The sequence below is a fragment of the Nicotiana tabacum genome, chromosome 7 (assembly GCF_000715075.1).
Source record: "Nicotiana tabacum cultivar K326 chromosome 7, ASM71507v2, whole genome shotgun sequence".
NCBI classification, from domain to species: domain Eukaryota; kingdom Viridiplantae; phylum Streptophyta; class Magnoliopsida; order Solanales; family Solanaceae; genus Nicotiana; species Nicotiana tabacum.
Window position 1 is genome coordinate 166085960 of NC_134086.1, and position 21271 is coordinate 166107230.

Sequence of the window (21271 nt, forward strand, 5' to 3'; positions counted from 1 at the left end):
TAGTTTGGTCCCCAAATAATGTCAATCGTTTGTTCTTTGCCAAGAACAAATGAGCAGTATTCTTTTGTGACCAAACCGTCCTGAATACTTGAGAAAACCTGAAGGAGTAGTCTTGCATGTCTTAATTTGGCTTTGGGCTTTTATGGCTCGAACCCAATTCGAAGGGTTCAGGCCATGTTTGAGGAAAACGGAGTAAGGATTTTGGAAGATGGGGTCTTGATGATCATGGGGTGTAATTTTGGAGGTGAACGGAGGTGGTGCCGCTGGAGACAAGCGGTGGAAATTAGGGCGGCGGGTCTCTAAGGTTTGGGAAATTGATAGAGACGAGGGTGACTGAGGAAAGGGGGAGGGGGGCTGAAGGGTATGGGTTTATTAAAATCCACGATTTAATTAGGGCCGTTGGATGATTGGAATCCAACGGCTCCGATTGAATCCTTAATCGAAACGGGGTCGTTTTGACTAAGTAGGGGGCAGTTTGGTTCTGGATCGGGTCGGGTTAATGGGCGACGTAGTGGACCGTTTAATCAAATGATATCGACGCCCCTGATCAAAACTTGTCAAACGACGTCGTTTGGGTGGCAATGGGGCTGGACCGGGTAAGGGGACGGATTTAGGCTGGGTCTATTCAGGTTTTGGGAGGGGTATTTAATTTGGGCTTGGGATTTTAATTAAATTGGCCCAACTTTTGGTTTCTTTTTTATTCCTTTCCTTTTCTTTTTATTTCAAAAGTATTTTTCTTCTCAAAATAAAAATAAAACCTTAATTAATCCCTAAACCAAATTATTCTACTAAATTAACTTAATTATCTCTAAATAATAATTACCACAACTAATTAAATACCAAATAAAAAAAATTGCCAAAATTCGAAATTAAAATGCAATATGACTATTTTTATGATTTTTTCTATTTTTGTTAAACAAATTAATGTACCAATTGATCTAAAAAATATAAAAATTAAATCCTAAACGCATATGCAATATTTTTGTTTTTTTATGATTTAAACAAAAATGCAAACAATAACAGGAAATGCCACAAAAAATCCACAAAATTGCGAGCAATGGTAAAAATTATTTTGTTTTGAATTTATGGGAATAATTCATATAGGGCAAAAATCATGTGCTCACACCTGTTGAAGGATGATTTTCTCGTTATGTTAATATAGATTTGCCGTAGTATTATCTCTATTTTTTCAACTATATGCTTATTGTTGTTGATTGAAGGGCCCTCAATTAGCTGTTCCTATTTAGTATGCATTACTCGGGAGGAAGTGTATATTTAGGTAGTTGTTGAACATAATCACTCCTAACGTATATGTGGGATCAATACGAAGGGTTTAAAGGTGGGATTAGGGATAACGAAACCTTGGGTGCGATCCGAGTGAGCCGTACTTAATGCCGGCTAGCGTAATTCGGGAGAATATGTCTAGTAAATTGTGATAATTACTTGGGAGAGAGTTACGACAATTAGAGCGCTCATGATCGGTAGCGAATACTTAGGCGAATTTATAGAAAACGTAGTGAAAAGGATTCCGACAATAGGGAAAATCATAACTCTAGACCTCCTTAATCTTTTCTCCAACCCATTTTATCTTTAGTTGTTAATCTACTACTTTAATTATTTAGTTAATTAGATATAAGAATCTTAATATTTATTACTCAGAATTGTTCGAGCTTGTCTTCTTAGCAATATTGAACTGTTGTAGCTAAGCCTTAATTCTCTGTGGGATTCGACTCCGGACTTGTAAACCGAATTATATTTGCAATGACCGCTTAGTCCTTTTTATAAGGCATAGTTAGGCGTAATCAATAACCTACTTTATTTTTTTCCAAAATTTTTGCCGCCAACATTAAAGGTGTTTTGCCGCCTTCTGTTTTATTTTTTCTCCTAATTTGCTTTTAACTCAATTCTAATTAGTTTTGTTCTTTTATTTTTCCTTCTTTTGTTTGTTTTTAAAAATTATTTTTATGAATAATTATTGATAAATTAAATATTGAAACAATTGGTGGTATTTTAGTAAACTTATCAGTTACAGTACAATACGATACAGTCAAACCAAACAGCAAAATATTATTTAACAATAACAAACAATATAATCTATCCAAACATTGTATTCATAAAATGATACGATACAATACGATACAATACATTATAAAACGATGGGAACAATGATCCAAACAGGGTGTTAATAATCATATGATCAATAAAGGTCAAAACATTTTCAATGTATTCTTTCTAACGAAAGAAAAAGATAATGTTCCAGAGAAAAAACAAGAAAGACTGACTGTACGACTCATAAACATTATTAGTGTTTGATAAATTGGGTATTGAAATTCTACTCAGTAAATGACTTATTCGCCTCCTTCTGTCTATGGTGAATATATAAAATGACGGTAAATAAAAGAAAATGGATAAAAAAAAAATTAAAAAAGCATCCCAATAATATAAATAACATGCTCAGCAAACATACATTAATTAAAGTACGGAAAATGGTTCAAAATACCCCTAAATTATTGAAAAAGGTTTAAAAATACCCTTCATCCACCTATTGGGCTAAAAATACCTCTTCATCCACTTTTTTGGTTCACTTATGTCCTTTGACCGTTAGGTCAATGCTAAATTAAAAATAATTATTATTCTTTTTGTGAAACTTAAAAAAAAGTTATTTGCAAAATATTTTCGTTTTTTTAAACTAATGCACCAATAGTCCACTAATTTAGTAAAATCTTTTTTACAGTTTTTACAAAAAACAATTCAGTTTTTTTAAAAAATATATTTTTTCAGTTTTTTTAAAGCATTATTTTTGGTAAAAATTGAAAAAAAATGTAAAAAGAGAAAAAATGTTTTTAATAAAATATTTTCTGTTTTTAAAAACTGAAAAAAAAATTTGTTGTTTGATTTTTTTTTTCATTTTTTCAGTTTTTTTAGAGCATTTCATTTTATTTTCGTTTTTCAGGTTTTTTTTAAAGAAAAAATATTTTTGTTTTTGTTTAAAAAAAACTGAAAAAAATGAAAAAAAAACTATTTTTCAAAACGAAAATATTTTATTAAAAACTTTTTTTTTGTTTTTACAATTTTTCTTTCAGATTTTACAAAAAAATGCTTTAGAAAAACTGGAAAAAAAAAAGAAGAAGAATACTTTACTAAATTAGTGGACTATTGGTGCATTAATTTTTTTTTTTAAGTTTTACAAAAAGAATAATAATTATTTTTAATTCAGCATTGACCTAACGATCAAAGAGCATAAGTGAAGCAAAAAAGTGGATAAAGAGGTATTTTTATCCCAATAGGTGGATGAAGGATATTTTTAAACTTTTTCCAATAATTTAGAGGCATTTTGAATCTTTTTTCGATTAAAGCATTATTGGAACAGTACATAAAAAGAACATGCTGGCGATTATTATTTGACCAAAATGTCAAGCCAATCATCAACCTTTCCCAAAGAGCCATAATGTCTCTGATTACTACATATTTAGATGACAAAATTTTTTCTTTTTAGGATAGATTTTAGAGGACAAAAAGTTTATATAGAGATGCAATACTATATGTATATTAAAACTAATGAAATGTAAGCTCATGTATGTATGTTAATGCACCAGAAAAGCTACCTTATGTCAGATTACTTAATTTATCACAAGCCCGTCTAAAAATTATGCTAGAAGAATATTTTTTATGAAATATGCTAAAAGAACATGAAAACCACAGTATAATTAAGATGATGTATCAGTACATCTCACAAAGTAACAAAATGGAAATATTGTTATCGAACCATATAATGAATAATAAATAGACAAAAAGGGAAAGGAAAAGAGAATAAAAATGAATGATATTACAGTTATTAAATTATTGTAAAGCTTAAGGAACCAAAGAACAATAGAAGAACAGAAATAGAGTGGACCACAAAAAAACTCAAAATTTTAGACGGTGCATGTTCCATAATCGGAAACTTTTACGCAGAAGATAACAAGATAAAATACCATTAATTAGCTATAGAATTAGTAAAACACTATGGAAAGTGACTAAAAAAAATCAATTAACCTGATTTGGCACTTGTAGTTTGGTTTTTTGTGTTGCTGATGCTGAGCAATATGCATAATTTTGAAGAATGATGTTTTTAAATGGATAATGGCTTGACAGAAAGAATAATTGCTTAATAAGTTAGTTGTCCGTTTTTTATTTTTGAGTAGGATATAAAAGGTACTGGCCGTAGTAAGTGAAAAGAATTAAAATATTAAATATGTATTCTAAAAGTTGCGATAAGTATTGAAATATGAAAACAATTGCAACACATTGAATAGGTCGTAGTAAGCGAGAGTTGCACCTGAACAAGTATTGGTATATTTATCTAATTTCATTTTAATACAACATCATTAATTTATGAAAGGTAAATTTACTTTTAAGTACCAAAAATTATAGGAGTAAATGTATAATTTAAGGGCAAAATAGTCACTCAGCTTTTAATGGTCAATATGGTAATTTAAATTTTACTTTTGGGCTTTCCGCTTATAATATAATATGATATGATATACAAAGCTGATTTTGAGTCAAATTCTCTTGGAACATCTTCAACGTATATAATTGTTAGTATCCTTTTCATTTACAAATACTTTGAATAATTGATTACCTAAAAAGACATCACCGATGCATGTTAATTTTTTTCCTTCTTATTTTTAAAGAATTTTGATTTAACTTTAGGTATAGCTTTATAAGTCATAATTATTAGTGGTAATGTTAATTTTAAAAATAATTTGATCTACATTCATAATATGCTATAACTGATATTTAAACTTTAAATAAACAAATATACTTGGAACTTTGAAATAACTACAAGTATGAAAAATTGTCCTCGGTGAACTTGATTTTGAAATTTTAAAATTGTTAGTGGCAGAATTGTCACGATCCGGATTTTTCACCCTCGGGAATCGTAATGACACCTACTCGTAGAAGCTAGGCAAGCCACAAAACTAGGAATCTTTAACTCTTTTGTTTTAATCATTTTGACAACTTATATTAACAAGTGATAAACATTTAAATAACAGTGGAATATGAGATTAGGCGGAAGACTTAGACAAAATATATCAAAATAATACGGAAATCAACACATGCCTCTACCCAGGAACTGGTGTCACAACATTCACGGACCGTCTATGACTACTACATATAATTGTCTGAAGGAAAGAAATACAGTCTGTCTCGGATACAAGTGATAACAGAACATGATAATAAATATAAGAGACGTCGGGCCTGCGGACGCCTGCAGGACTATTTCGGAATCTCGGTGGACTGAAGGCTGGCTCCCAAGCTACTGATTCAATGCTACTCCGGTATCTGCACAGAGTGCAGAGTGTAGCATCAGCACAACCGACCCCATGTGCTGGTAAGTGTTTGGCCTAACCTCGGCGAGGTAGTGACGAGGTTATGACCGGACTCCAGATAAACCTGTGCAGTTATATAACATATGGCGGAAAATAAACAGGAATAAGCAGTTTAAATGGGAGGGGGTACATGCTTAGGGAAACATACCAAATCCAACATCAACTTAATAAGATATGAAAGGACAATTCAATATCTACAACAATATAATAACAATACTGTTGCGGCGCGCAACCCGATCCCTTATCATTTAATATTATTGCGGCGTGCAACCCGATCCACATATATAATTGTTGCGGCATGCAACCTGATCCACATATAAAACTGTTGCGGCGGGCAACCAATCGAATATAATATCTGTTGCGACGTGCAACCCGATCCATAAATATATATAATAATGTTGCGGTGCGCAACCCGTCCCAAATATACCGTCAACAGTGATCATAATAACAGTCCTGGCAAGGGGTCAACAATGAACTACACTATCCCGACAAGGGAATTCAACAGTACAAGTACATACGTTCCCGCAAGGGAGAATCAGCTATAACCAATCTTAACTCAACTCCTACTCATCTCAATTATCACCATTTCTCACTCATAAGTATATTCCACGAAAATAAACTTAAGTCTTTACTCATTATCTAGAATTCACCCACTATAGCATTCGTAGTATCGATTAAGAATACAACAAGTATCAATTTAGGACTCACGGTCATGCTCGACACCAACGTATAGATACTTGTCACCATGCCTATACGTCGTACCCAACAAGAAACAATTAGCAAATAGGACTCAACTCCTAATCCCTCAAGCTAAGGTTAGATCGAACACTTACCTCGATGCCTCGAACACAACTCAAGTTTCAATTATAGCTTTACCCCTTGATTCCACCGCCAATTCGCTCGTATCTAGTCACAAATTACTTAATTACATCAATAAACGCTAAATGAATCAATTTGAATGCATGAAAATGAGTTTTCCAAAAATTTTACCCAAAAAGCCAAAATCGTCCCCGGGCCCACGTGGTCAAAACCCGAGGTTTGAACCAATACCCGATTACTCATTCCCCCATGAACTCAAATATATAATTTGTTTTGAAATCGGACCTCAAATCGAGCTCCAAATCCCCAATTTTTGAAAAACCTAGGTTCTACACCCAATTTCCCCCATGAAAATCATTGATTTTGAGTTGAAATCATGTTAAAGATGTTAAGGAGTGAAGAAAATGAGTTAGAAATCACTTACTAATGTTTTGGAGAAGAAGGGTTGTTTGAAAAATCGCCTCTTATGTTTTTTGGGGTTTTGAAAAATGACTGAAAATTTCGTCTATTTATACCCCTCTCAGACCCCCTGTGCGGATCGTACAAAATGGACTGCGGCCGCACAGGCCTTCCTGAGGGTACTGCGGTCCAGTGCCCTGTGCGGACCGCAAAAAATGGACTGCGGCTGCACAGGCCTTCCTGAGGGTACTGCGGTCCAGTGCCCTGTGCGGACCGCACAAAATGGACTGCGGCCGCACAGGCCTCCACCGCGCACCGCACAAGGCCGACCGCGGACCGCACTGGCCCCTTCCGCGGTCGCACATGTTTTCGTGCGGACCGCACTGGCGGGTTCAGAGATCTGCAAATTCTCTGAACCTGCAACAACTGTGTTTTTAGGCCTAAGGCATCCCGGAACCTACCCGAAACTCACCCGAGCCCTCGGGGCTCCAAACCAATTATACACAAAATCCTCAAAAACATCGTACGGACTTATTCGTGCAATCAAATCGTCATAATATCATCATGAACATCAAATTAAATCTCGAGATCAATGAAATTTTCTCAAAACTTCTTTAAACATCAATTTTGCAATTTCAGTCCGAATCACGTCATATGACATCCGTTTTTTACCAAATTCCACATAAACATCTTAAATCATATATAAGACATGTACCGGGCGCCGGAACCAAAATACGGGCCCGATACTATCATGTTCTAAGCAAATTTCATTTCAATTTTCCTTAAACAATTTCAGAAAACAATTTCCTTTAAAAATTCATTTCTCGGGCTTGGGACCTCGGAATTCGATTTCGGGCATACGCCCAAGTCCCATATTTTCCTACAGACCCTCCGGGACCGTCAAATCACGGGTCCGGGTCCGTTTACCCAAAACGTTGACCGAAGTCAATTTTTTTCATTTTACAGTCAAAGCTTATCATTTTTTTACAGATTTTCGCATTTAAGCTTTCCGGCTACGCGCCCGGACTGCGTACGCAAATCGAGGTGACTCTAAATAAGGTTTCAAGGCCTCGGAAATATAGAATTTAATTTAAAGCAAGTGATGACCTTTTGGGTCATCACAAGAATTTATTCGGAATGAGTTTAAGGTAGTGTTAATTTTTAATTGGTCTTGGATGAATAAGTATAGAAAGAACTTAGTCTTAGACCAATAAGAATCTAGCTAATATTTTTGCATAAGAAGGGTGCACTTATCGTATTTATAATTTTGATGATCTTTAAATGAACAAATAAGAATTCTATGTACTTAAGTTACAAAGAACAAATTTCACATGCTAAAAACAGACATATAAATATATAAATAAAAAAAATTAATGTTAGACTAAACCCAAAAAAAGAAAAGAGCAGAACACGTATTTAAATTTTTAATATCTTTTGTTATAAAGTAGCTTAACCTCATTTTCTACATTATTTGTTTTAAAATCGTAATAAAATAAAATTAGATTTTATTTTGTATTGTCCCAAAAAATAGAAAACTGATTTATTCGTTACACGATGATAAGCATAATTTTTTTATACTTTATCTATACCAACTGGAAGTTTGTGCGCTTAGTTGCATTAAAAAAACATGTTCGTCCAAAATTGACAATTAATTAAGTACTAACTAATTTATTGTTTTCTGATATTATGATATTATGAATATAACATTAATAAAAGAGATGTTGTCTGAGATATAACGACATAATATATTAAATATCTTATATAATAATGATAATTAAATCTCTAAATTTCAAATACTATATAATTAATTCAACTAAATTCATCATCTTTATATATTTTGAAAATATTGGATTCAACTGTTGTATTAATGTAATAACATTCACTTTGATCATTTGAACAAATATCTTTAGTTTAACATCAATTGTTATTTTTTAATAATTTATTCTTTTTGCACGTTATATACTAATTGACGCAATATACACGTGTAGTTAAACTATAAAAGCTCAGAGTTTGAGTTTCATCTCTTAAGTTGTCGGGTAAATTATTTGCTATTAATGGTGCATGAATATTGACTGAATCATAATCCGGTCTTGCTGGAAAGAAAAGAATGTGCGTGAACTACAAATGTAATTGGTCAAATAATTAATGTAAGCACTACCACAATAAATAGCTGGAATAGCTCAGTTGGTTAGAGCGTGTGGCTGTTAACCACAAGGTCGGAGGTTCAAGCCCTCCTTCTAGCGTTTTTGCTTTGTTCTCCTACCTACATCTTTGCAATTTCATTTTCATATGAATTATGTTTCAATTCTTATGCTTCACTTCTCTCCAGCGACATAACTTCAAGTTTTAAAAAATATATATATTTGGTAACGTTAACTTCGCTAATACTGCACTTGTGATTTAAATTATTTTATATTTTGGTTTAGTAAATTTTGAGATAGTCGCCATTATGTTCTTATTTTTAATAATCACTATAAAATTTTAAATAAACAGATTAAAAGCATTTTAATTACTATAAAGTATGTAATTAAAAATTTTTAACTTTGCACTCTGAACCTATCATTTTGTTCTGGGACAACTGTAGTAATAGTATATTTTTGGTCTAAGGATGTACAAGCAAATGGTTCATGTTTCAACGACATGGGATATGAAGGATCTAAAATAATTAAATAAGGAAGCCAAAATAAAATGCCTCTGTAACTGTTTTAACTACCTCACAAATCACCTGGTCCGTAAGTATTTATTCTGTAAAGAATCCTACAAATTCGGATGTATTTTTGACAAACAAGGAACTCAATTTGACTTGAAGATTCGTCTTTTTTTGAGTCATTTTAATTCTGGGGTATCCAATTTTCTCTCTTTCATCTGCATGATCTTAGGAAAAACACCATCTTCTACTAATCTGCATCCTTATAATTTCAAGAATTCTTTTTAATTCTCACCTGGTAAAATTATGGCGAGTTTAAAATCTGGGGTTCTTGTAAAGTTACTTGAAGACATGAAAATTGGTGACGAAAATGCCACGTTAGAAGATAGGAATAAGCCTGCATTGTTACAAATCAGAAGCATAGTTCCTGTCCTAGAAGAAAGAAATTTATTGCCTAATAGGGGATTTTACCTCAAGATTTCAGATGCATCACACGCAATTTATGTCACATTGCCCCAAGACCAAAATGAGCTAATTTTAGGCAACAAGTTAAAACTAGGACAATTCATTTATGTACATAAATTGGAGGATGCAGAACCATTTCCATTGCTTAAAGATTTAACACCTCTCCCTGGTAGGCGTCCGTGTGATGGAACCCCTGAAGATATTGGTTCGGTTCCAAATTTTGAGAAGATTCTTGATTCATCTAATTCTGATTTTATTGTTGAAAAGGGTGTCATTTCTGAAGAAAAGATTATGGAATCAACCAATTTAAGGAGGTTATCTTTAGAGCCATCTGATATAGAGGAAGTGAGGAGAAAAAGTGATGTTCTTGAGAATAGTACTGCTAACGGTAAGTTTAGGTCATTGAGTGCTTCAAAAACTCGTCCAGGAAATAAAAGATCTGATGTTGAGAGAAGAAATTCTGATGCTCTGGGGTTAGTTAGTAGGAGTTGGAGAATGTCTGTTGATAATGATAGTGATACGGATAGCACGGTATCTTCAGTGTCATCATCGACCTGGAATTCTAAGAGGAAAAGTTGGAATGAGTTAAAGAATTTGGGAGCTGAGGAGATTTTTGATTCTTCAGTTGTCAAACACAATATCAGACCACCACGTTGTCGCAGTGCAACTGTGAGTTCCCTTTAACTTTCTATAGATACTTTCATCTTTACTGATGTGATAAAGAATTTGATAAATTTTTAATCAGATGTTCAGTAGACAAAAGTATTACATTTGCTTATCTATAAGTAGGCCACGAGGTAGCATGGTTCGTTCTTATCTGTTTTAGAACTGATGTTTAAAAGTTGGCCTGTCCAAATCTTGATACTTTTTTAGAAGTTATCAACCATCAATCTTACCGCCTAAACTCTTTAACAAAAGTTCAGATTATGATATATTCTTTTGGTTGATTGAGCCAACATTTTGCATTTGGATTAACAATTGCTTAATTTGTATTTGATGTTTTTACTATTGTCTGAGTAGTTGGAATAGCTAGTGATTAAGCTCCCATTTAGACTTTGGAAAGATATTACATAAAGCAGTCAGGTCCTTTCCAAGTTTATTCTTAATATCTTATGTCAACAGGTTTCACCTGTTCGTTCTGTCAAATACGACAGCTCAGATGACAATTCAAGTTCAATATCAAGAAGAAGGCTTGTTGGTTCTGCAAAGAAAATAGTCAAGAGTTCAACTAAGAGCAAGAATTCTATGTCAAAGGTAAACTCTGAACAAGCCTTCCATCCAATTAAAGGCTTAGTGTATGACAGACAAGGCGCAGAAAGTGGGATTTCATGGGATTCCCTGCCCTCAAGTTTGGTGAACCTTGGCAAGGTACTGAGTTCAATTATCATAACTTGAATGACTTATTGAGTAATTCATAATAATAACTATGCCTGCGATTTTCTCTTGCATTTCAGGACGTTGTAAAGCAAAGAGACATTGCTCTCTTTGCAGCTGCTGATGCTTTGCAAGAAGCTTGTGCAGCTGAGAGGCTGCTCAATTCGTTAAGGTAATTACTTTTTGTATTCAATCCTCCTTTCTGATAAACGAGTCTCACAATTATAGATAGCTTTCGTCTTTAAAGTAATACATTGAATTTCCTTATTGGTCGTAATGACAATGCAGTATGGTCTGTCTTGCATGTAACTCAGAATGTGCCGATATAAATGAACTCAAATGAAGTTAGAGAACTTTGAATTGAAGCATATATCACTATCAACTAGGAAAATATGAAGGATTTGAATTGTTGCCCTTCCTATTAATGAAATGAAATGTGCATAGGCCAGCAGTTTACACAAAGCTACCAGTTTCATGATATTGTTGTTGTGTATTAAATTTACTGTTTTATGCACATTTCTTTTGTTACTCTCCTTTCTTTTCTTCTCTGTTATACAGTATGGATCCGAAGTGTAGAAGCTAACACATCTTCTTTTCTCCAGCAAATTCTCAGAGTTTCATTTACCTGAAGAAGAAGATTTACAGCCTCATGTTGATACATTTTTGGATCTTCAAGATGATATGGCTCAGACAAGACTAATAATGAAGTCACTGACAAATACAAGTCCAATTAGAACAGGAGAAACTGATTCAAGTAGCGCCAGTTCAGATAATGAAGTGACTATTGCGCTGCAAAGAAAGAAAAATGCAGCTGCATGGATAAAATCTGCTGTGGCTTTAGATCTTTCACCATGCTCCACTTCCCTCAATCAAATTCTTAACACTATGACCGTCGCCAATACATTGAAGAAGTCAAGTACATCGAGTCACAGTACCAAACAAAAAGGCGCTAGCATTATTAGAACTGACAATAGAAACACTGATGACATTTCTTTTGGATTGACATCCAACAATGACGCGGATTTTGAATGGACCAGTGGTAGCACTATCCCTGCAGCTACTCGCCTAGTTTCTTCATTGCAGGACGAGTGTAGAAAAAAGTTTTTGTGTTACATAGAGAAATATATTAATGAACTTGAAAGAAAAATGTCTCTTATGGTATCAGATAACCAAGTAGCAGCAATGATGTATAAGGTCAAGAGAGTAAATGACTGGTTAGACATGATCATCAACAAGGAGGCATATCCTCAAAAAGACGCGAGCAAAGAAGGTTCGAACTTGGATGAAACAGAAATTGAAGCATGTAATAGGGTGAGGAACAAAATATATGGGATCCTACTGAAGAATGTAGAGAGGACTGCTATGGCTTTTGAAAGTAGCAATGCATCGTTACATCGTTGACAACTGAGATTTCTACTGTTAGCTCGTATTAAACTTGAAGAGTACATTGAGGCGACAATATTCAATCAGAATTGCTCTGTAAGTAGTGGACAAGTGCATATCATTCTCCCAAACCTAAGGTTTATTTCCACGCCACAACACTCTCTGCACATATGCTTCTGTAAATAGAACTCCATGTAAATGTCCTTAGACAACTCTAGTTTCTCCTTTTATTATTGTGATGCCAAATAGTCTACTTATAACTTCTTATTTTTGCTTGATTTGTACGAGCTACTAGACGCAGGGGCGGCCCAACAACTTTTCTGGCCTAAAGCCCTCGGCCTTAACTTTTTATTTTTATTTTTACAAATATTTATTTATTTAAAATCTATTTTTTTAGCTAACTTAGAAACAAAGTTATTAATAATTTTCTTATAATCAACAACTCCTAATAAGTCTTTCTTAATTGATAATATAGCTAATCCATTTAACTTTTCTCGAGACATTATTGATCTTAGGTAAGATTTTATCAATTTTAATTTTGAAAACTTCTTTCCGATGAAGCGCCGGTAACAAGAGTTATTAACATTATTCCACAAGCAATATAGGCATTAGAAAAAGAATCAAATCTTTTCATTTGACCGCGTGTATCAATTAAACTATTATCTTCTAATTGTACTATTTTTCTTAATACTTTTAATTTCGAAAATAAATCTAAACCATCAATATCGAATTGATTATTATACTTTAAGGAACATTCAAGATTAATGCAATATTTTTTTTTCAAATTTCCATCATCTAGTGATCTTAATTTTTATTGCTAAATAGAATACCAGAAATATTTTCATATGATTCGAATTGTTCAAATCTATTTTGAAGTGAAAAAATAGTCTTGTCTACTATGTATAAAGTAATTCAACTTCAAAGGACTCTTCGAAAGATTTTGAGATTATTATCCATTCTCATCAAATTGTTATTTCCTATATATCACACGAAATTCGGGTTCGATATTCATTTCAAGTGTAATTTTCTTGGCAGAAATAATAGCAGTTGCAAATCATTGTTCTCTATACTTGTTAAAGAAAGAAGTTAAACTTTTTCACTTCACATAACCTTTTTTTAAACTTATACATAGCCTATTAGGTGTAATAAAAAATGGGGTCCTCGCAAATGTGGGGCCTAAAACAATTGTTTTACTTACTTTATGGAAGTGCCGCCCTGACTAGACAATCTTAGTAAAGTAGAAAAAGAAGAAGCTACTTATAATAAGTTAGATATTCTTAATGGTGTGAGGTCTTTTAGAAAAAATCATGCGGACTTAGCCTAAAGCTAGCAATATCACACCATGTTTAAGAGTATTTGGGCGGTACATCCGGTAGCATAAGAAGAGATGATGTGCAATATTGATACAATGCTTGACTACTGGTATAAAACTCTGTATAATTAAGGTAGTATTTTATTTTTAGTATTAAACGGATCTATATATTATTCTATATGTAATAGAATGCGGATAAGAATACATGAACTAACAAACCTAAATAAGTGTAGGAAAAAAGAGGTTTATAAAGTAGATAATCCTTACGGAACAATGTCGCAATTCTTTGAGTATCTTTCTACAGCAACAACGCCCCAATATAATCTTGGAGTATATTTCTATGTGGCAAATTACAAGAAACATGGTCCATATTGTTTCGTGTTTAAATTAGACAACCACTTTCATTCGTTCACCATCTATTCTAAAAATTTTAACCAACACTATCTATTTTTATTAATATTAAATAGAAAACTGACATTTTGATCACGTGGAAGATGTTGGTTGGTTGTGCTTCGTCATACACTCCACACTACCATTAATCACGTGAGAATGGGATATTGGGATGCTTATTTATTGGTCAACTACCATTTTACTATTTGCATCAAATTTCTAATGCCAAATAGTTTCACAAAACCATTAAAATGAATATTTTTAAGATCGCAAAATTCAAATAAATTTTTTAATATATTGTGTATAACTTTAATTTAAAATTATAAAATTTAAAAGTCTCTTTTTATTTTAAAATTTTGTTCCTAGTCAAACTAAAGACAAAAAATAAAATGAATGGAATAATAAATTTTGGTGTGCATATTAAACGAAGGTTGAAGAAAATCTAATTGACACTTAACTTCACAAAAGAACTAAAGTATACAATATAATAACTATACTTGGATCATTTTTAGACTATATTACAAAATATTAAAAATTAGACAAAAATCTTATCCTAAGACTAAAATATTCCCAAACACATGAGGAACTGGGATTTACCATCATGCTCAACACAAACAAGTCACAAATAAAAAACAAAACAAGAAAGAAAGCTAGAAATTTCGTCCATTAACATACAGTTGAAAGATTTTCTCTTATACCCTCTCTCCTTCTTGGATTACCAAGAAAAGAAAATGGGGGTTTCTAAAATTTGGAAAGCAGCAATCTTTCTAGGGTTTCTATGGCTGAACCTATTATTCCAATCAGTAGTGGGTCGTTTCGTGGTGGAGAAAAACAGCTTAAGGGTTGTTTCGCCTGATGATATTAAAGGCACTTACGATAGTGCAATTGGCAACTTTGGGATTCCACAATATGGTGGTAGTCTTCCCGGTACTGTGGTTTATCCAAAGGGAAACCAAAAGGGTTGTCGAAACTTTGATGATTCTGGGATTTCTTTTAAGTCAAAATCTGGTGCTATGCCCACCTTTGTTCTCGTCGATCGTGGAGGTATGCAATCAACTTCCTTAGCTCTTTCTAGAAGATTTTTGTAAATTATACTCCCTCTAACTGAATTTATGCTTTCCTTTTAGTCTGTCCTGAAAAATAATATTCCCTTTCTATATTTGGAAATAATTCAACTTTAAATTTTCTATGTTAACCTTACTGAGATGATTTATAACCAAATAGAATGTATGACTTGTTTTAAACCACAAGTTTCAAAAGTGTCTTCGTTTCTTAAACTCTGTATCCAATCAAATATTATCACATAATATGGGACAGGAGGGAGTATCAATTTTACTTGGTTGTTGTTATTAAAAAAAAAGATAATTTATTGAGTATTAGAATGAACGGGTGTAAATTGAGTAGAATGGATATTGAGGATTCATATTTTCGGCCAATTAGTTTGATATTGAGGTGTGGTTGTAGTTTGTTGTTGTTGTTGTTGTTGTTTTGGTCCTTGTCACTGCATTGATGTCTCAGTTTAGTTTTGTTATTTGGGGAATTTTCTAATTGTCATTCTTTGGACTGTATCAGTAGTTTTTGGTTTAAGTTAATGATACGAAGTTGATATGTTAGTTCTTGAAGTATCTGATTGCTTTTCTTCCGACTGTTTCTAAGTGTCATATCATTTGTAGTACTTCTGTTAGTTTTCCCTAACAGTGGCTGATAAATTTGAATGCTTTATTGTTTTCAATTGGGTTGCATTACATAGACTAACATCATTGTTGATTTGAATCCCTCAACTCTTTCTAGACAAGTTTTCTGTTCTTTTTAAATTTTAATTCAAATTTTGGAATTGAAAATTTGGATCCCAGAAGGAGTCATAGTTCACTGATACTTTGAGCAGTAATTGGGGGTTGAAATGGAAAGTCAAATTTTCTCTTTTATATCAAGAAAGAGGTCATTTGTAAAATTACCAAGATTTATGGGGAGTTACTGTTTTTCTTGTTGGCAGATTGCTTCTTCGCTCTGAAGGTCTGGAATGCCCAAAATGCCGGCGCCGCTGCCGTTCTAGTTGCAGATGATGTTGACGAAAGGCTGATAACCATGGACACACCTGAAGCGGATGGTTCTTCTGCAAAATACATTGAGAACATAACAATACCATCTGCCCTCATTGAGAAAAGCTTTGCAGAGAAGTTGAAGAAAGCTGTGAGTGCAGGAGAAATGGTTAATGTGAATCTTGATTGGAGAGAAGCTGTGCCCCACCCAGATGATCGTGTGGAGTATGAACTGTGGACAAGTAGCAATGATGAATGTGGGTTCAAGTGTGACATGTTAATGAAATATGTCAAAGATTTTAAGGGTGCAGCACAAATTCTTGAGAAAGGTGGATATACTCAATTCACACCCCACTATATTACTTGGTATTGTCCTCAGGCATTCACTGTAAGCAAGCAGTGCAAGTCTCAATGTATCAACCATGGAAGATATTGTGCTCCTGATCCTGAACAAGATTTCAGCACTGGATATGAAGGGAAGGACGTTGTTATTGAGAACTTGAGGCAGCTGTGTGTTTTTAAAGTGGCCAATGAGACAAAGAAGCCATGGGTGTGGTGGGATTATGTGACTGATTTTCAGATTCGATGTCCCATGAAGGAGAAAAAATATAACAAGGAATGTGCTGATGCTGTTATTAAGTCTTTAGGTAATAAATGTTGCCTCTTAACGCCATCCAATTATCATATGTGAATAGATTAATGTCAATTTTCCTCTCTGCAGGTCTTGATTTAAGAAAGATTGAGAAGTGTATGGGAGACCCTAATGCTGATGAGGACAATCCTGTTCTGAAAGAAGAGCAAAATGCTCAAGCAAGTTTCTTTGTCTTTCTTTAAAAGCTTAAAAACAATTTAAATGGGTGCAAGCACTTACAAAAGTAGAACTCCTATGCAGGTTGGTAAAGGAACAAGAGGGGATGTCACCATATTACCTACTCTTGTTGTCAACAATCGACAATATCGAGGTTAGTCCACGCACTTGCTCTCGTCTTCAATTGAGAACTTTATTTTTCTTTCTTAATGCCTGTTCTTGCAGGGAAATTGGAGAAAGGAGCTGTTTTAAAGGCTATTTGTGCTGGTTTTGAGGAGACTACTGAGCCTGCAGTTTGTTTGAGCGACGGTGAGTGCACAGCATTTTTAAAATAAATTTCGATAAGATGTTTAATCATAACATAGAATGGCTCTTTCTTTTAATACAGACGTGGAGACAAATGAGTGCCGGGATAATAATGGTGGCTGCTGGCAAGACAAGGCTGCTAATATCACTGCCTGCAAGGTTCTTGCATTGACTTGTGGAATTTCTACAACAGTTTCTGTATCAAAATTTCTGATCTTCCCTGATTTCTGTCTCATCGATCCTCTTAATTTGTATGAGCAGGATACATTTCGTGGTAGAGTGTGTGAATGCCCTGTGGTTGATGGTGTGCAGTTTAAGGGAGATGGTTATAGCTCTTGTACAGGTAAACTAAAACTATTAATTTGAAATGATGGTTTTTACTAATTTAGTTGTTAAGCAGAAGGTTCTTTTTTCTTCTTTTCTTTTTCTTGTTTGATTAGTTTTTTCTTAATTAACCCCAGATAGAAAATTCAACTGGATAACATAAGTTCAAGAAACCTTTTAATAAAATTCTTCATGTATTTTCAATAGGTTTTACAATAATCAGCAAAACTTGTAATGCTAATCATGGAAAATCCAAGTGCCATAAATTCAAGACGTATGCCTGTATGTTATTAGATCATAAAAATTAGTAGGTAAATCTAAGAAATTTTTTGGTGCATGCAAGAGTGTTGGTTTTTCTTTTTTCTTTCTTATGTATATTTATATATTTAAAAAAGTGAAGATGCCCTTAGTTGAGTTGTATTGTTTATCATCAAAGAACTCTTATCATGTAAAAGGTAGTAGAACAGATCATGCCAGCTGAAAGTGTGATCTAATAAGTCTAGCTCTCAGAAGTTGAATACAGCTCAACTCTTATTCTGATCTGTCTGACATCCTTTATGATACTCCATTACTAAAGGAAATGTATTTGTTATTTGTCTTATTGTTGTCTCTTGATATTATGTTGGGACTTCAATAATCTAATTCCACTATCTCCAGCAAGTGGACCTGGGCGATGCAAACTCAACAATGGAGGCTGTTGGCATGACACTCGAGATGGTCATACTTACTCTGCTTGTGTGGTTGGTTAATCATCTCTTGAATTTCATTTTCTTATATTTATCTCCACGCCCCATTTTCAAACGGGTTCATATTTGAATGCTGAGCATGTTCTGACAGGATAATGAGGAGGGAAAATGCTCTTGTCCTCCAGGATTTAAAGGTGATGGTGTTAAAAGTTGTGACGGTAAGTGATTTTACTTGTTCATGATAAAGTTATTGTATTAGGAAAACTATCTTTTTTGACTTTTAGAATACAAAATAAACTGGTTGTGGCTGTCCATTGCAAAGAATGTGCTGTATTACTGCTGGAGGAATTATATTTCGAGGGAAATTTATGGAGGAAAAGTTTTTCCAAATTCTCAAATGAGCAAATGTAAAAGTGGTGAAATTTTCAGTTTACTCGTTAGTAATGTTCTTGCAAATTTTTTGGTCCACGGGGTTTGGGAAAAAGAAAAGCTAATAAAACAAAAGAAAAAGATGAAGTATTTTAAGAAAATTGTATGAGATGAGCTTTATGCGTATGCTAGTTCAGATATTCTAACATGTAGAGCTTCTTTTTCTGTGGAACTGCAACTTTAACCTCTATCATTGTTCATTTCTTTCCACTTTATAGATATTGATGAATGTAAAGAAAAGAAAGCATGTCAATGCCCAGAATGCAGCTGCAAGAATACATGGGGCAGTTATGAGTGCAGTTGTAGTGGGGACCTACTGTACATTAGAGACCATGATACCTGCATAAGTAAGTTCACATAGTCCAGGCTTCATTCCAGATATACCTAATTATGCATCCACAATAAGAACTGCTTATGACAACTTTTATTTGCAGGCAAGAGAGCTAGAGAAGTCAAATCGGCATGGGCCGCAGTTTGGGCCATTTTGATTGGATTGGCCATGGCTGGTGGTGGTGCTTATCTTGTATACAAATACAGATTGAGGGTAAGTTTTGAAGTCATTGAGGATTTATACTGTTAAATTGGTGATAGTAATTCTTTTAGAGTATATCATCTTTTCAGTGAACCTCATGGCAAGGTTAATAAATGATCTTTTACATCTGAGGTTTTTAGTTTTTATTCTTTAACCAGATTTAAGCAAGAGTAACATCCGTGTGATTGATTAGGTTACCTGACTTTTAGGCTAGTAATTCGTAGTTAGGAAAGAAATATTTACATTATTACTAAATGCTACTTGATGTTCTATTTGCTTGACATTCAACCCCACCCCCCCCCCCCCTTTCTCTACTTGTTAGTGTATGTATCCATACTTTCTTTCTCTTGTTGTTCCATGGGTCCGTGTTGGTGAAAACAAAGGGATAAATTGAAGAAAGTTGTTATGCATACGTGCACACTTTATGATGATAATTGGTGAATCAATCACTTTTTTAGCTTAATTACTGATATGCTGGAAGAACAAAAGAATACTCAACAATGCATGTTTCCCCTTACGTTTTCCTCTAATACACTTTTTTCTGGACATTACTTGTTTGTATACATACACATGTTTGTATGTATACACACTAATATCTCCTCTGCTATTACCTTCCCAGTCGTACATGGATTCTGAGATCAGGGCTATTATGGCACAATATATGCCGCTAGACAGCCAAAACGAAGTCCCAAATCATGTCAGTGACGAACGTGCTTGAAATAGAGATTAACATGCCACCAAATTTCCAAAATGAAGTCCAAATGTTGCCAAGCCTGGATTGCAGACAGAAAAATTTATCATTAATCATTCTTCTGAGAATTTGGGTGAAGTGGCAGATGCAATTGCCTTCTCTTTCTAATAAAGAAGCTGGAGGTAAATTCTTATGTCTGTTATATACAATGGATAATAAAGACAGCGTACGACTTTCTTTTCTTTTAATTTATGCTTTTTTCTCCTCATTTTATGTATCTTTGAGGGTCTTGTAACAGTTTAGGCATCAGTTTAGGATCAGGTGAACAGTTTGTGGTAGGATTTATATAGCTGTCATGTGGGATGAGTTGTATCACCATTATTTAAATTGGTGCATGCAATTATGTAAATTGCCTCCCTTTTCTTCATGAGTTGCATCCCGTGTATGAAGAGGGATCAAAATTAGTAGTAACGGTGTGATCTGTGGAGCAGGGTTTACACTAGAACATGACTATGCCTTGCTGCATGAGTATTACTGTAGTATGTCCCATTTTTAGCTTCTGTTCGAGTACCCTGGATCTAACTTGCTTGTGTTCATCGTTTGATCTCTGATTGGAAAGCTATAGTGTCACTCAGCCAGGTTTTAGAATCTCAGCTTTAACTTCCTAATTTGTTTCCTTTCCATTTTAATGCCCATAGCGACGGTTGGAACTGAAAATGAACTCTCCCTTGACGACTCGTCTCCTTTCCGTTTTAAAGCGTAGGAACTTTGAAGTGTGTTCTTGGCATTTGCGACTTAGATTAGGTTCCGCGGATATCCTTCGTTATTGTTTTCTTTGAGTTTTGGGGGGTGGGGGGGAGTAAATCTATTGTAGTTCTGTGCAGTCAATGGTGTGGGGTGTGACGGGTCGGATATAGGTGGGTCAAAACGGGATCAATTATTCGACCCGACCCATATTTGATCCGAATAAAAAAATAGGTTAATTGGCGGATAATATGGATATTCATATTAGCCATGGTTTCTTAAATATGATCATTTTGAGAGAATTCATAGTTTTCCAAACTTGAGGAACTCCCAATTTGAGGCTTTTCAAGCGTAAAAGTTAATCCATTAGTTATCCATTTTCTAAGTAGATAATATGGTTCTTATCCATATTTGATCCGTTTTTAAAAAGTTTATTTTCCAACTTATTTAAAAATGGAATTTGGATGGAGAACTGTTTTTTTTAATCTATTTTGTCACCACCAGGTAAAAGATTGCAAAAATAACGAAACGGAAATCTGCTATTGGGAGGA

At 33.9% G+C, this 21271-nt stretch overlaps 2 protein-coding genes and 1 non-coding gene across 3 annotated transcripts; all 3 read left to right on the plus strand.

Moving 5' to 3' along the window:
• The first annotated feature begins 8759 nt into the window (after positions 1-8759).
• Positions 8760-8833, plus strand: TRNAN-GUU (transfer RNA asparagine (anticodon GUU)). The gene has a single exon. It is a non-coding gene; the product is annotated as a tRNA-Asn (tRNA).
• Positions 8834-9543: 710 nt separating this feature from the next.
• On the plus strand, positions 9544-12477 carry LOC107761708 (uncharacterized). Its single transcript, XM_016579961.2, has 4 exons — positions 9544-10371; positions 10825-11070; positions 11157-11248; positions 11679-12477. Exons 1-4 carry the CDS (start codon positions 9544-9546, stop codon positions 12475-12477), a joined length of 1965 nt encoding a protein of 654 aa, XP_016435447.1.
• A 2131-nt stretch (positions 12478-14608) lies between these two features.
• On the plus strand, positions 14609-20476 carry LOC107761706 (vacuolar-sorting receptor 3). Its single transcript, XM_016579960.2, has 12 exons — positions 14609-15205; positions 16155-16847; positions 16922-17010; positions 17093-17162; positions 17234-17317; positions 17397-17473; positions 17576-17657; positions 18296-18378; positions 18476-18542; positions 18972-19100; positions 19188-19297; positions 19905-20476. Exons 1-12 carry the CDS (start codon positions 14893-14895, stop codon positions 20001-20003), a joined length of 1896 nt encoding a protein of 631 aa, XP_016435446.1. The 5' UTR covers positions 14609-14892; the 3' UTR covers positions 20004-20476.
• Positions 20477-21271: the final 795 nt, after the last annotated feature.